This window comes from Felis catus, chromosome C2 (genome assembly GCF_018350175.1).
Source record: "Felis catus isolate Fca126 chromosome C2, F.catus_Fca126_mat1.0, whole genome shotgun sequence".
NCBI classification, from domain to species: domain Eukaryota; kingdom Metazoa; phylum Chordata; class Mammalia; order Carnivora; family Felidae; genus Felis; species Felis catus.
The window spans coordinates 150,298,971-150,315,649 of NC_058376.1; the positions used below are offsets into that span (position 1 = coordinate 150,298,971).

A 16,679-nucleotide genomic window follows, 5' to 3' on the forward strand; every position below is an offset into this window, starting at 1 on the left:
TGTTTTAAATTAATTAGGTTTCCAGGAACAATAGCACGAGGACTTCTATTTTCACACTGTCCCTTCTCTAAACCTACCAAAATGAACATCGACCATGAATCTAGAGATGGGTACACATATACAGGTGCATACGCGCGCGCGCACACACACACACACACACACACACACACAACCTACATCACAGACCCTTAAAAAGTATTAGCCAGTTACTACAATTGGCTCTAGCTTGGGGCACCTGGGTGGCTCAGTCAGTGAAGCATCCAACTTCGGCTCAGGTCATGATCTCACAGTTCATGGGTTCAAGCCCTGCGTTGGGTTCTTTGCTGACAGCTCAGAGCCTCCTGCTTTGGATTCTGTGTCTCCCTCTCTCAAAAATAAACATTAAAAATTTAAAAAAAAAATTAGATCTAGCTTGAACGGGGACAATATTGGACATGGAGTTCCTCTATCTGGTATTACAGTGTAGGGAGAATAATAAGGAAGCTTCGGTAGACCCAAATAAAAATCCCCAAGTTATGAGAATAACTGGAATCCTGGGCAACCAGAGAAGAAAACTGGGAGCGAGCAACAGGGGTCCCATTCTTTCCCAGAACAGCCTTACCAGAGGGACGGAGTACAGGCAGTGCTGACATGCCGGCAGCTAGGCAGCAAGGTGAACCCAGAGAGATGGGACACTTGGGCCCTTACAGCTATCAGGGAGTCTGCTCATGCCTCAGCAAAGTTAAAAGTCTGGAACTGGATGTCCCTCACCTGGCCAATGCCACAGGGACTGGTTCTACCTCAACACACCATCCCCAGCCACTAGCCAGAGCAATAAGGCAAGAAAAAAAAGAAACCCAGAATTGGAAAAAAGTAAAATGGTTATTTATGAGCATGATTTTCAATGTTAGAAAATCCTACAGATTTTTTTTAAAAATGTTATCAGAATAACTGAGTCGTGCAGGGTGGCATGATACAAGGTCAAAACACAAAAATCAGTTACATCTCTCTATATCATCAATGAACATTTGGAAATTTACTATCATAATAGCATCAAAAAATGACAGACAAATCTGAAAAAGGTGTGAAAACCTATATAGTAAAAATTACAAAACACTGCTGAAATAAAGATCCAAATAAATGGAGAGATTTACCATGTTTTTGAGTCAAAAGACTATATAAAGATGAGAATTCTCCCCCACAATTGATTTATAGATTCCATACAATCTCAATCAAAATCCCAGGATATGTTTTGTAGAAACTGACAAACATTCTAAAATCCACGAAACGCAAAGGACCTAGAATGGCCAAAACAACTTTGGCAAAATACAAATAGGACGACTGACACTGTATGACTTTGACACTTAGAAAACCTACAGTAATAGGGGCACTTGGGTGGCTCAGTTGAGCATCCAACTCTTGATTTTGGCTTAGATTGTGATCCCAGGGTCATGAGATTGAGCCCCACTTAAGTTTCTCTCCCTCTGCTCTCTCTCCCCTGCTCGTGCCACTGTCTTTCTAGAAAAAAAATTTTTTTTAATAAAAAAAATTTTTGAAGATAGAACTAAACATAAAACCTATGATGTTTCTATAAGGAAGGGCACCTGGGTGGCTCAGTTAAGCATCCAACTCTTGATTTCAGCTCATGTCAGGATCGCACAGTTTGCGGGATCAAGCCCTGCCCTGCACCATGCTCCATGATGACAGGAAGGAGCCTGCTTGGGATTATCTCTCTGTCTCTCTCTGCCCTTCACACACACACACACACACACACACACACACACACACACACGCTCTTTCTAAATAAATATATAAAACTTCTAGAAGGAAAATGGGGGGGGGGAATCTTTGTAAACTTGGGTAAGGCAAAGATTTCTTAAATATGACACTAAAAGCATAATCCATAAAAGAACAAACTAATATATTGGACCTCATCAATATTAAACTCTTCTGCTCTTCAAAAGATTTAAGAGAATCAAAAGATAAGCCACATGCTGGGAGAAAACGTTTAGAAATCACATATCTGAAAAAGGACTTGTATCCACAATCTATAAAGACCTTTCCTCTCCAAAAAAGATCTCCAAAAATCAATAAAAACAACCCAGGGGTGCGTGGGTGGCTCACAGTTAAGCCTCTGACTCTTGATTTCGACTCAGGTCATGATCTCACATTCATGGGATTGAGCTCCAAGGCAGGCTCTGCACTGAGTGAGGAACCTGCCTGGGATTCTCTCTCTCCCTTTCTCTGCCCTTCCCCTGCTAACACTTTTTCTCTCCATCAAAATAAACAAACAAAAAAACAAAGAATTTTTGAGGGGCATCTGGATTAAGCGATTAAGAAATTAAGCATCCGACTCTTGATTTCAGCTCAGGTCATGATCTCAGGATTCGTGAGATGGAGCTCCACGTCAGGGTCCGTGTTGATAGCACGAGCCTGCTTGGGATTCTCTCTCTTCCTCTCTGCTCCTCCCCTGCTTGGGTGCTCATTCTCTCTCAAAATAAATAAATGTAAAAAAGAAAGAAAGAAAGAAAGAAAGAAAGAAAGAAAGAAAGAAAGAAAGAAAGAAAGAAAGAAAGAAAGAAAGAAAGAAAGAAAGAAAGAAAGAAAGAAAGAAAGAAAGGAGGGAGGGAGGGAGGGAGGGAGGAAGGAGAGAGAGAGAGAGAGAGAGAGAGAGAGAGAGAGAGAGAAAGAAAGAAAGAAAGAAAGAAAGAAAGAAAGAAAGAAAGAAAGAAAAAGAGGAAGGAAAGAAAAGAAAAGAAAAAAAAAGAAAAGAAAAGAAAAGAAAAGAAAAGAAAAGAAAAGAAAAGAGAAAAGAAAAGAAAAGAAAGAAAACAACCCAATAATAAAAACACAAGCAAAAGATATGGACACTGGACCTAAGACATAATGGAAGGCAAAGAAGCACATGTAAATATTAGAATAGCTAAATTATAGTTATATTAGAATAGCTAAAATTAAAAAAAAAAAAGGCACTACTGAGCATAGCCAAAGATGGACTGGAAATATAAGTCTCATACAATGCTGGCAGGGATATAAAATGATACATCTTCTTTGCACAACAGTTTTGAAGATGCTTAAAATGTAAATATATACTTACCTTATGACCCAGGCATTCTACTACTCTTACTTACCCAAGAGAAATAAAAGCATATGTCATTACAAAGACTTAAAACACAAATGTTCATAGCAGCTTTATTTATAATAACCCAAGACTGGAAACAGCCCAAATGGTCATCAAGAGATAAATGGACAAATTTTTGTATATCTATAGTGTAATACTGCCAGGAAGGAAGGAAGGAAGGAAGGAAGGAAGGAAGGAAGGAAGGAAGGAAGGAAGGAAGGAAGGAAGGAAGGGGGAGGGAGGGAGAGGGGGAGAGATAAAGAGGGAAAGAGAGAGGGAAAGAGAGACAGAAAAAGACAGAAAAGGAAAGAAAGAAAGAAAGAAAGAAAGAAAGAAAGAAAGAAAGAAAGAAAGAAAGAAAGAAAGAAAGAAAGAAAGAAAGAAAGAAAATAACCACTGATACAATGCATATGCAACATGGGTGACTCTCAAAATAATGATGCTGAGTGAAAGACACCAGGCCAAAAGTAAGAGTACATACAATATGTTGTTGATATAAAATCCTAGAGAAGCAAAACTCATCCAAAGTGACAGCGGATCAGCAACTGCTGTGGAAGCTAGGAGAGGGGCATCAGCAATGTTTGGGGGGTTATGGCTGTTTATTATCCTGACCATGGTGACGGCTTCACTGGTGCACACGGACGGCAAAGCTCGGCAATGATATCATGATAATAAATAACACTTTTGTTCATTACGTTCGAGTCCTTGTTCTAAGCACTCCGACATGTATTAATGCAGTGAATCCTCAACACAAACCTCTGAGGTAGACTGTCAGCAGATTTTACTAAGGAAACTAGTTGGGTCTGTAACTTCACCAAGACTCCGAACAAAGCCGGCCCGTCTCGGTGTTGTTACCCACGACTCTGCTTCCCGCATCGGGTAAAGTCAAGCGGCTCGCAAAAGAGGGATGCTACAACAGAACACATGGACACCTCACCTTGTTTCCACTCGTAACACAAAAACAATGGTCACTTTTTCCATGATACAGAACAGCAGTGAGATAGATGAGTGTATGATAAATAGGGCCTTGCATCTGACTCAAAGGGTACATACACCCCAACTTTTGCAAAGGCACGGGCTGCAACTGAGTAGTGAGAAGTAACTGACGAGTAAGCAGTGTGGGTGGGCCTGCACCCGAGGTAGGTCTCTGAAAATGTGCACCCTACTAGGAATGTCCGCCACCATGCACATGGTTCCACAGGGACAAGGGCCCTCTGTTTCTGAGTTTAGGGGACTCCTAATACAAAGACACTGACAGGGTGTCCATTTCTTTTCTGAGTGACCCCTTGTTTGCTGTCGCACACCTGAGAAGGGATGCATGGGACATAAACGTTCCAAATCTAAAAGATCTGAAATACCTTATACCAAACTCACACTTGGGGATACTGAATTCTGGGTGGAAGTTATTTTCCCTTTGAATTTTGAAGGCCTACACCGTGGTCCTCTAACTTTCAAGACTGCTGTTATGAAATCCAATGCATTCACATTCCCGGTCTTTTGTTTTCTCTAGAAACTTTTTGCCGTCTCCTCTTTAAGCCTGGACTCTTGATAATTCACAGTGGTGTTCTCTGATGGAGGTCCTCCCACACCTCCCTCATCCGTCTCGCGGGACACTCAGTGACACCACTAACCCCGCGAGGTATCAGCCAGTTACCCGTCCTCGTACACTCGTGACTTAGCGGTTTGTTTCTTTCCTCGCTGTCAAGAGCGTACTGACGAAGAGCATGAGAGTGGGGAGAAACAAGGAGGCACGGCACCCACAGCTGCGGACAGCCCTACTCTTGCACGGGTACCTTCTGCGTGTGTAGTTTCCGATGCAGGGTGAATCGCCCGCACCAGCTGAAGGTTTTCCCACACACCTCGCACTCGTACGGTTTCTCACCAGTGTGAACCCGCTCATGCTGGACCAGGGTGATTTTCTGACTGAAGGCCTTCCCACACTCCTTACATTCGAAAGGTTTCTCCCCGGTGTGAATGCGCTGATGCTGAGTCAAGGCTGTGGGGGAACTCAATCGTTTCCCACACTCTTTACATTCGTAGTGTCTCTCCCCGGTGTGCACTCGCTGGTGGACGATAAAGCTGGAGCTACAACTGAAAGTCTTCCAACATTCATGACATTCATAGAGCTTCTCCCCCGTGTGGAACCTCTGGTGCTGGAGGAAGACAGAGCTGCTGATGAAGGCCTTGCCGCACTCCTTACATTCATAGGGCTTTTCTCCAGTGTGGATTCTCTGATGCTGAATCAAGGCCGTGTCCGAACTTAAGCCCTTACCACATTCTTTACATTTAAATGGTTTCTTTCCAGTGTGAATTACCTGATGCCGAATAAGTAATGAGTTATATCGGAAGGCTTTTCCACATTCTTTGCATTTAAAAGACCTTTCGTTGGCGTGACATCCCTGAAAATCCGCCACTCGACTGAAATATCTGCCACATCTTCTACATTCGTATGATACCTGACCACCGGGCACAGTCTGATCTGTAGACACTCGTGTGCTGACGCTAACATTTTCCCCAGACTTCTCACACTTCTCCCCACTCTCCACGGCGTAGGCCTCGCGACAGCTGGTTGGCCCATCTGTGAAAGCTCTCCTCTTGGACTTTGTCTTCTTGGCTATGCAGTGACCAGGCTGCTGCTCTAGGCTGCTCCCCAAGTCCAGGTGCTGGGGAACGTTCCCTGGTAGCCCTCCTAACGTCAGTCTGTGGGACTCCGTTTCTTCGGGAATGTGTTCCTTTGGGCTCGACTCTTCCTTCTCAGCTCTGGTCTCAGAGCTACAGAGCTCTGTATCACAAAACAAAAACAAAAAAATACACAAGTGTCAGCCTCTGATATCGCAGAAAGAAAGTACTTGTGCCGAAGGGGAAACGGGGCCAAGCGGTTCTAATCTACCCTGTGTGGCCATTTTCTAACATGCACACAAAATGGCTACCGAACATCACCACACAGCAGAGCGCCACAGGCGAAACGAAGACTCCACGGGTGGACGCAAGCGAGGCCGGGGGGAACTCCCATAAAAAGGACAAAGGCTAGAGAACGGCAAAGACTGTGACCTAGCCGGGCAGGAAGACCAATGGTGTTCTCCCAAGTGAACAGGTTAGGTCAGAGGGCAGACACAGAGAAGGGATGACTAGAGACCCCGAGGTCAGAGGAAATCCAGCAGATCAAAGAAAGGACAGGCCAAGCACCTCAAACTGCAAAGGGTCCCACAACGGAAGTTCCTGAAGGGCTGCTCATCTTTTACAACACTGTCCACGTCCTAATCTTTGAGAAGAGAGTGGTCTCTGTCACCAAGTTGGCTCTAGCAAAGCAGCAGGCCCCCACGGTGCGACTGAGGGGACCGGGTCCGGCTAACCCCACGGCAGCTGGGAGGATGGGAGAGGTGGAGCCTTGCCTCTAAAACGGGCGAGTGCTGCGCATGTGAAGAACCCTTCTAAGGATGGACAGGACCTGGTGATGACTTTTGTGCTCTCCCTACAATGCTGCACGGGCCATATGTAGGGTTTAATACGACAGCAGGAACGTGAAATCCTAAAACCAACCAGACGGAGAAAACCAAAGGCTACTTTCCCTCTGCCGCTAAGGCCTTCTGCAGGCTAACATGGCCTTCAGCACTGGGCCAGTGCAAACTCGCGCGTCAAGAAGCCAACAGTTTAGAAAACACTGTTTACCCAGAGAGCCTGAAGTCCTGGGATCACACCCAAAGGGCACAACCTTAACACAAGGCTGAGGGCAGCTGGGGAGCTGGGCATTATTAATGGTCACTCCCTGTGAAGTCTGAAGAGCCCCCCAATGTTAATAGGCGGAGGAGGGGTGAAACGGAGTATCAGAGGCAAAAATATACGGTGTGTCGTTACTTTTAATTCCTGGGTCAACACCTTTCGAAATGAGGAAGTCGTCCACTGTTCTTCTGTAACAAGTTTTGCTTCGAGAGTTCAGCTATTAAAATAAAAGTCTTTCTAAGTGTAGGGAAGGTGACGTACTTCGGGTGGCCGCTGATGCAAGGGAAACAGCGGGGGGGGAGGGGGAGTGTCGTGCTGATGTGCTGATGTCTGCGTTCTTCCATTAGGAAAACGAATTCCCATTCCCATTAGGAAAACGAATTTTTCTTTATCTTCCAATAACTTTTTCAATTATACAATTTTGTTTTTTCTTTTTACTTACGTCGGTGTTTGGGAACCCGTAATTTCATTTTCCATAGAGGAGTGCCCGGTTGGCTCAGTCGGCGGAGCACGCAACCGTTGCTCTCGGGGTTGCGAGTTTGAGCCCCAAGCTGGGTGCGGAGTTTACTTTAAAAACATGTGGGGCGCCTGGGTGGCTCAGTCCGTTGAGCGCCTACCTCTTGGTCTCGGCTCAGGTCATGATCTCGCGGTTCGTGGCTTCAAGCCCCACACTGGGCTCTGTGCTGACAGTGCAAAGCCTGCTTGGGATTCTCTCTCCCTCTCTTCCGCCCCTCCCCTGCTGGCTCTCTCGCTCTCTCTCTCTCTCTCTCCTCTCTCGCAAAAATAAATAAACATTAAAAAAAACTTTCCCCATAGAAATAATATATTCTGAAGCTGCAGACGGTCAGATAGGCCGCAGAAGCCTATTCTCCCTCCGAGGTGGTTGACATTCTCGTCTCCGCAAAAACAAACCGGTGGAAAAGTTAACTGTTTCCACGAGACAGGACCCCAAAGGGCTGTCATGGTTCAACAGCTGCTGAGCCAGATGCTATCCCCTGGCAGGCGGTGAGGCGGAGAGGCAAAGACAAACACGCAAAGGCATCCCGCAGCCACACCTTCCTTGGAAGAGACCGGCCCTTCGTCTGGCGGGGGGCGGCTACCACTATGAACACAGAATCCCACGTCATGATTCCAGAGGAAAGAAAACAGTCGCGCAAGAGAAGAAACACTCTGCGCACGCACTGAAATGGGAAAATAAGCAAGCAGCCTAAGCAAAATGGGCAGCTGGTAGGTTCTCAGGCTCACCTGGACAGATGCCTCCGAGGACTTCCCTGCCCGCAGGTTCCCAGGGTTCCGGGCCCCATGGCAGTTCCCCTCGCTCTAGCTGGGAGACCAGAACAGGTCTGGTGAATAGAAAAGCTGCCGGGGAGAAAGAAACAGGAACAAAAGGTGAAGGGAATCAGAGAGCAGCATCCCCTCCCGGCTGTCTTTACCTTTCTTCGTTCGCCGAGCCAGGGAGGAAAACAAAGAGAAGTCAGTCTACACCATCTTAGAGGACAGAAAATTCCCACAAAGGGGGGCAGAGTCCTGGAATAACTCTGTGCTGTGCTGACAGTGCAAAGCCTGCTTGGGATTCTCTCTCCCTCTCTTCCGCCTCTCCCCTGCTGGCTCGCTCTCTCTCTCTCTCTCCTCTCTCGCAAAAATAAATAAACATTAAAAAAAACTTTTCCCCCCACTCACATGAAGGAGTCCCAGATCTTCGTCAGAGAACTTGGAAGACAGAGGCCCAGGGGCCCTGCTGAGCTCTCCCTTCCCTCCATGCATGGGACAGAGCCCCTTCCCAGGGTCAGAGGGACAGTGGATTCCAAAACCTGAGAATCCGAAACTCTCCTCACCCACGAGCCTCCGGGAAAGCTCAGCCTTCGTAGCAACTGCCCGTGAGGGTCAGAGAGGCCGTGACGTCTAAGGAGGAAAGAAAGCAGACGCACAAAGGGCAGAGGGTGAAAACAGCAAGGAGAAGAGATGCCTTACCCAGGGAAGCCACATTTGCATAATTCTCCAGCATCACCTCCCGGTACAGAGCCCTCTGTGAAGGGTCCAGGATGACCCATTCGTTCTGCGTGAAGTACACGGCCACGTCCTCAAAAGTCACTGGCTCCTGAGACAGCAGGTTCCTGCTGAAGCCCTGTGTGAGGGCCGAGGAGCCTAAGTATCGGGGCAGAGACCCACGGGGTAGGTGGCATTGCCAAGGACAGCTCTCGGGGGCCCCCTCCCCCCCGCAGGGGGCAGCACTGCCCTCAGCCGCAGGCCAGCCCAGGACGCCCTGCAGTCCTCCCCACCAACAGCCCTTCCTTCTCCTGCTCACCTCTGTGCTGACTCTGCCGGGCCAGGGTCTACGTGCCTGTCGGCCCCTGCGGTTCCCTTCCAGGGGTTTTGCGTGTCCGTGCACAGGGGGCAGCGGTATAAACACAGCCCATAGCACTTCACTCCCTCCCGAATCTCACTGAAGTGACAATAACACAACGGCCCAGCAGGAGAAGGGTCAGACAGACTCGGCGCATGAACAGAATTTCAGAAGGATGAATAGCAACTAAATTAGAGAGGCAGAGAAAGCTGAACCTTAACCGCCGGCAGAGGGGGAAGCAAACAAAACCAGAGATGAGCTCAGGAGTTTTAAAGTGTGCTCTGCTTTTTAAAACCTGATAAAATATTCCATCCGTTTAAAAACACCAGGGAGGAGTGAGGAGCCACACAGTACTTAAGGCAGTAAATGAAAAATACCTACACAGAGGCGTATCACTGAGCAGTCGTGGAAAAATGAGAACATCAAAACAAAACAAAACAAAACAAAACAAACCAACCTAGGGATGCCTGGGCGGTTCAGTCGGTTAAGCGTCCCACTGACAATTTCAGCTCAGGTCCTGATCTCGCGGTTCAGGAGTTTGAGCCCCGCACTGGGCTCCATGCGGACAGTGCAAAACCTGCCTGGGATTCTGTCTCCCTCTCTCTCTGCCCCTCCCCTGCTCGCCCTGTAACCTCTCTCTTTCTCTCAAAATAAATAAACATTTAAAAAAAAAAAAGAAAAAACTAAAGGCTTCCAGAGCAGGAAAAACAACACACACAAGAGGACTGGGGAGTCGAGATGGCAACAGACTACTCGGCGAAAACAAACAGGGAAACATTTTCTTTTGTTTTAAGTCTTTGTTTATTTTTTAAATATATATATTTTTTAAGTAATCCCTACACCCAACGTGGGGCTTGAACTGACAACCCCAAGAGCAAGTCACACGCTCTACTGACTGAGCCAGCCGGGCGCCCCAAACGGGAAAACGTTTTTAAAAATGCTGAGTGAAAACTTCTGCTTCCCGTCCAGATGGAGTCAAAGGGATCGGGTTCATCCTGCCTAAACCGAGACAAGACAAATTACGTCAAACAGGTTCCCAGGTTAGCGACATCTGATGGCAATGAAGGACAACATTCCCCGAGAGATGGGAGATAAAGAGGTGAGCCCTAAGATTCCTCAAGCTTGTCTTGGAAGGGTTTCCAGGGGGCATCACAGGGAGGGGAAACGAGGCAAAGCCCGGCAGCTTCCTTGGTAGATTCTGAGGAGACCAAGACTGTGGGAGTTTAGAGACAGGACACCATGGAGAGAGCTGCACAGAGAAGCAAACCCAGGGGGGTTATGGGCAGGGGTTCCCCAGAGTATCCAACAGAACAATGACCAGGGCCCTTTTCATCTGAAAAGACTGAAGGGCACAAAGCCTGGTGTTCACACAGGGCCAGTAAAAGTACCTATTTCCACTGGAAAAAATCCATAATTCATGGGCTATTGAATAGAGCTCTCAGGAAACTCTTGCCTCAGTCGTGGAGAATAATTATTTCTAGGCCATGCACCGCTCCAGATCCTAGTACCAAATCATAAAAATCAAGACCAAAAAGGATCAAATGTATTCCTAAGTAATTGAACTTTATTCCAGAAAACACTCAAGGGTATTTTGGGGGGGAGCACCTGGCAGGCTCAGTCAGCTGAGCATGTGACTCTTGATCTCAGCGTTGTAAGTTCGAGTGCCACTTTGGGTGTAGAGATTACTTTAAAATCTTAAAAAAAAATTTGTTTTTAAAGAATATTTGGGGGAAGTAAGGGCACCTGGGTGGTTCGGTCAGTTGAGCGTCCAACTTCAGCTCAGGTCATGGTCTCACAGTTTGTGGGTTCAAGCCCTGCCTCGGGCTCTGTGCTGACAGCTCAGAGCCTGGAACCTGCTTCAGATTCTGTCTCTCATTCTCTCTCTGCCCTTCCCCCACTTGTGATCTGTCTCTCTGTGTCTCTCAAAAATAAATAAAAGTAAAAAATAAATAAATAAATAAATAAAAAAGAAGGTGGGAAAAGAGGAGTAAAGGGAACAAAGAACAGATGGGACGATTAGAAAACAAATACGAAGGTGACAGACTCAAATCCAACCACATCATTAATAATCTAAACATCCCAACAGGCAAACATTATAAGGTCAGCCTACTATACGCTGACTTTAAGAAATGCATATTACAAATAAAGACAGGAATACGTTAAAAGCAAAAAGATGGGAAAAAATACACTAGCCAAAAAAAGCTGAAGTGGCTATATTAATTTAAGGTAATGTAGATTTCAGAGCAAAGGATATTAAGAGAGAAAGATAGTCGTTCATAACCATAAAGGAATCAGGGCATCTAACAATCCTACATGCCGGGGCTCCTGGCTCGCTCAGTCCCGGGAGCATGCGACTCTTGATCTCGGGGTTGTGACTTCAAGCCCCATGTTGGCTATAGAGACTACCTAAATAAATAAAACTTAAAAAACAAAAGCATAAACAAAAACCCCCACCATCCTACGTGTTTCTACAGTTAGCAACAGAGCGTCGAAATACATGAAGCAAAAAACTGATGACGCTGCAAGAGAAATAGACAAATCCATAATTGCAACTGGAAATTTCAATAACCCCTCTCAACGAGGATATAGCAAACATGAACAATACTATTATCCAACTTGACTTAACGGACATTTACAGAACGCCCCACCCACAACAGCAGAATACACATTCTTTCCAGGTGTCCAAGGAACCTTTTGTAAGGTAGACCATACTCTGGGCTATAAAGAAGAAATCAGAAGGATCAAGTCATACAAAGAGTGTTCACTAACCACAACAGAATTAAATTAGAAATAACAGAGGGGCGCCTGGGTGCCTCAGTCAGTTGAGCGTCCAACTTCAGCTCGGGTCATGATCTCACAGTTCAGTTTGTGAGTTCAAGCCCGTCCTAGGCTCTGTGCTGACAGCTCAGACCCTGGAGCCTGCTCTGGATCCTGTGTGTCCCTCTCTCTCTGCCCCTCCCCTGCTCACCTCTGTCTCTCTCTCAAAAATAAACATTAAAAATTTTTTAAAGAAATAAATAAACTAGAAATAGCAGAGACGCAAGGAAAATTGCCAAATATTTATGAACTACATAACACACGTCTAAATAACACATAGATCGAAGAATAAAACAAAGAACTCAGAAAGTATTCTGAGCTGAATGAAAATGAAAACACAATGTACCGAAATGAAGGATGGTGCTAACACAGTACTTAGGAAGAAATTTATAGTGTTAAATGCCTGTGTTACAAAATTTAAAAAGAAAAAATGTCTTGAGCCAGTGACCTTTAGAATCTAGAGAAAGGTGACCTTCACCTTTTGGAATCTAGAGAAAGGTGACCTTCACCTTTAGAATCGAGAGAAAAAACAAATTTAACACAAACTTAGCAGAACAAACAAAATAAAGATCCAAGTGGAAATCAGTGACATAAAACAGAAAAAGAGAGAAAATCAGCAAAACCAAAACTAGTTCTTTGTGAAGATCAATGCAACTTCTAAATCTCTGGTCAGATGAATCAGAAAAAAAAGAGAAGAAATAAATTAGCAATATTAGTTATAAAAAAGGTGACCACTACAGATAATAAAAGGATAGTAATTATTATGAACAACTTTATGCCATTAATGTCCACAATGTAAAACGGACAAATTCCTTGAAAGACACAAATTACCAACACTCATTCAAGGAGAAACAGAATAGCCCTATAGCTACAAAGGAACTGAAACTGTATTTTAAATTTTTTTGTAACATTTTATTTATTTTTAAGAGAGACAGAGACAGAATGCCAGCGGGTTAGGGACAGAGAGGGAGACACAGAATCCAAAGCAGGCTCCAGGCTCTGAGCTGTCAGCACAGAGCCCGATGCGGGGCTCGAACTCACAAGCTGCGAGATCATTCCCTGAGCCGAAGTCGGACGCTCAACCGACGGAGCCACCCAGGCGCCCCCTGAAACTGTATTTTAAAACTTATCAAAAAGAAAACTCCACATATAGATGATTTCACTGGTTACCAAACACATAAGGAAGAAATGTAATCAGTTCTATGCAAATTCTTCCAAAATATTGACAAGGATGAAATACTTCCCATTCTATGGGACAAGGACATTACAAGAAAAGAAAACCGAAGATCAATACCTCTTACAAACATAGAGGCAAAAATTCTACACAAAAATTTAACAAAATAGAATCCAAAATATAGTCAAAGAATAATACATCAAGACCAAGTAGTTTTTATCCAAGGAGTGCAAGGTTGGTTGAATATTTGAAAAAAAAAAAAAATCAATGTACTTTGCCACATTAAGAAACTAAAACAGGAAAAATCATATAATCCTCTAAACCAACATAGGAAAAGCATGTGTCAAAATTCAACATCCATTCCTGCAGCAAGCTAGGCATAGAAGAGAACTTTCTCAATCTGATAAAGGGCATTTACAGAAAACAAAACAAAACAAACCCTATGGTGAGGATCATTCTTAATAGTGAAATACTGAATGCTTTCACCCTAAGGTCAAGAATAAGACAAAGATGCCTGTTCTCACCACCTCTACTCAACATTGAAATGGAGGTTCTAGCTAGTGCAGTTAGGCAAGAAAAAGGAATAAAAGGTATCCAGACAGGAAAGAAAGAAAGACAACTGTCTTCATTTGTAGATGGCATGTCTATGTAAACATCCAGCGGAATCTACCAAAAACTAATGACAATACTAGAATTACTTTATCCATGGAAGGACTTCAATTTGTGGACAGAGGTGAAAAGGGTCCTCACTGTATGCAATGATGCAAATTTCCCGTTTAATGAATTTCTACTTTTCAGCCTATCCCAATCAATCCCCTACACTTGTTTTTCCATCCTGATCGTGTCTTCGTTTGGGCCTTCTCATCTGTCCGTCCCTCTCAACTCATCCTCCCCTGTCCAAACACACCCGATGGTGACAGATGCAAATGAAAGATACAAGCCTGCGAAACAGTAAGGAACCTTGGGAACAAGCCCCATGTGCACCTGTGAAACTCCCCGCCGCCTGCCGGCTGTCAGCGCTTTTCTTGCAGAACTCCCTACCGGATATTTTTACTTTGCTCGCAGAGCAAAGCACCAGCTAAGGAGCAAACCCAGCCAGGTCCACCCCCACCCCTCACCCCCCCACCCCCAGTGCCGAACTTCCACGATTTCCCCCCCATTATAATACTAAAAATCATGCCCAGGGGCCCAGATTCAACACGATCATTACGCACGCGATGCATGAAGAAACATGACCTTGAAGTGCGCAGGTGCTAATAAATGCCCGCCCCTACATGCGTAGACAGCCCCCCCTTCCCACCGAAGTACCTTTAAAAAAAACTCTCCCAGACCTCTCCTCGGAGAGTCAGCCTGAGGATTCTTCCCTTTGTGCTGCTCTTCTGCGCTCGAGCATAAGCCCCAATAAAGCCTTTCTTGGGACTTTACATTTTGGGTCCCGTCTCGTTTCTACCCACGCTGGGTCCAAGGACCCCAGTCCCGGAACACCTGCACAACTCAGGCTCCGGATGCAGGCTGACAGCTGCTCTCTTGACATCAGAGGGTGGGAGGGCCGGTTACGGGAGGGGAGAGGGGGGAGCGACAGAGGCGGAGAGGAGGCTCGCTCACCTGGTGCCACGTGATCTGGAGCATGGCTGGGGTCCCCGTTTCACACGCCCTCGGGGTTCGAGGTGAGACAGAAGAGAAAATAAAGGACGGGCAGGACAGCTGCTGCCGGGCACCCCGCAAACGCCGTCCGTCCGCCGGGGGCTCCCTGCGTCCTGGAACCCCCCTCACCACAGAGGCACAGGGATCGGAGAACCGAGCATTGAAGAACTCCGCGGGGATGCGACCCCGTTAGCCCGTTCCCGGGACGCGGAGCCCAGGCGACCGCTGATGCCGCGCGCCCCGGACGCAGGGAACGCGCGAGAAGGCGGTCGGCCAGGGCTCCCGGGAAAGCTTAGGACCCGCGCCGCCGGAAGCGCGTAGGGCCGTTTCCCCTCCTCTCTAGGAAGCTGCAAACTTCCCGGTCTCCGTGGTTCCCCAGCCCGGCGGCCACCGCCACGGTTTCTACTCCGGGAAACGTCTAGCCAGAGTTACCGGCTCCAGGCTCGGGTCCTGCAGCGCCCCCTCGCGGCAGCTCCTCCGGAAGATGTCGTCTAGCCGGCTCGGGCCACAGACCAGTTGCACAGGCCACAGACGGGGAATCACCCAGGGTTCCTTGGCGTTTGCCACTTCTGGCAGCCCTTCGGCTATTGAAGGGACCATTGCTCCACCTGTGCCAAAGCCTGCCTGGGTTCTGTGGCTGCGCTGCAGTGGGGGGAAGAGTGGGACCCATCACTTCCAACAGCCAACTGGGTGTTGGTTGAGAGCATTGACTACCTAGGTCCACGAACCTGGCTGTACCACTTCTTAGCTGTGGGAGGAGCAGCAAATTTCTTTACCTGTTTCCTTATCTGCGAAATGGGTCTAATAGTGATACCGACTTCAAAGGGCTTTTGAGGTTTAATAATTAAGTGAGTTAGTGGGTTGGCAAAGTAATTATAGTAGTTCCTGGCACACGGTAAGTGCTTGCGAGTTGTTTGGTTTTCTAATTGTGTTTTTGCTTTTGAAGATACAAGTGCTGCTGGGACTGCCACTATGTGGCACCGTTTAGGGAAACACCTATTAACATTTAGCCTTAGACCCCTTTCCCACCCTATCCCTGGATGTATGTTCAAGGCCCCGCGTGGAAACAGATTTCAGTTGATGGCTCAGCAGCCTTCCCTGTGAATACTGTGTCCCTCATATTAAGTTAAATGTTTTATATAGCTCGTCCCCTGCCAGCCTTCAAAGACTTGTCAGGGTACGCCCCTGCACAGATAGACCTGCCAATAGGAGAGCCTCCGTGATGGGTCTTCATTACATATTTGCAATCCAAGCAAACGTCTCCACCCTATCTCAAGAAGCTCTTCTTGGAGGCTGTCCGTGGGTTTTGTCAGTGGGTGAGTGGCCGAACCTGGTCTGTTTGGGACCCCAGGAGCCAGGTGATCTTCAGCCTTGGCTCCACTCCCTGTTTTCCAAGATTAGAAGGAATGATTTGAGCATTCTGGAAGCTGAGCAAGGAGAGGAGCCTAGAGGTTCAGTATGCATGCTTTGACAATCCCCGTTTTCTAGAACTGGGTGGATCATTCCTGCCCCTTCAGCTTTGCATGGTATCCCTGAAAGAAGGACATCTATGGTTCACCAGTTTGAGAAAACGCACTTCCAGATTTCTGCCTGGGGCGGGGAGGAAGGAGAATCACATGGCTACATGGAATCAGGGAAAGGATCTGGGATCAGGCTGAGACAGGGAAACTAAAGAGACCCCGTGAAAGCTGCTTTTTCACTCCTTTTTCTGCTTCTATTCTTGTTACAACCTACATCCCTCCCTTATTGCAGGCATTATAGAACAATGTACGTCCTCCTTGTAAAGGTCAAGGATTTAATTTCTCTGGCGTCTTCCAACACAACAGATAACATCTAAGAACCAAGTGGAGTCATGTGAAAGTTTTCCAGGACCAATGACT

At 46.5% G+C, this 16,679-nt stretch overlaps 1 protein-coding gene across 4 annotated transcripts; it reads right to left on the bottom strand.

The window, feature by feature from the left end:
- Positions 1-3,145: 3,145 nt before the first annotated feature.
- Positions 3,146-15,218, bottom strand: ZNF620 (zinc finger protein 620). Of its 4 annotated transcripts, XM_045037823.1 has the most exons (5): positions 14,761-15,201; positions 9,126-9,263; positions 8,792-8,965; positions 8,066-8,179; positions 3,146-5,882 (listed from the first exon to the last, which is right to left on the bottom strand). In XM_045037823.1, the coding sequence occupies exons 3-5, from the start codon at positions 8,823-8,825 to the stop codon at positions 4,876-4,878; spliced, it is 1,155 nt and encodes a 384-aa protein (XP_044893758.1). In that variant the 5' UTR covers positions 8,826-8,965; positions 9,126-9,263; positions 14,761-15,201; the 3' UTR covers positions 3,146-4,875. The 4 variants fall into 4 exon arrangements, with proteins under 4 accessions (XP_044893758.1, XP_044893755.1, XP_044893757.1 ...); XM_045037820.1 differs by lacking the exon at positions 9,126-9,263 and having other exon boundaries at positions 8,792-8,945; positions 14,761-15,218; XM_045037822.1 differs by lacking the exon at positions 9,126-9,263.
- Between the last annotated feature and the right edge of the window lie 1,461 nt (positions 15,219-16,679).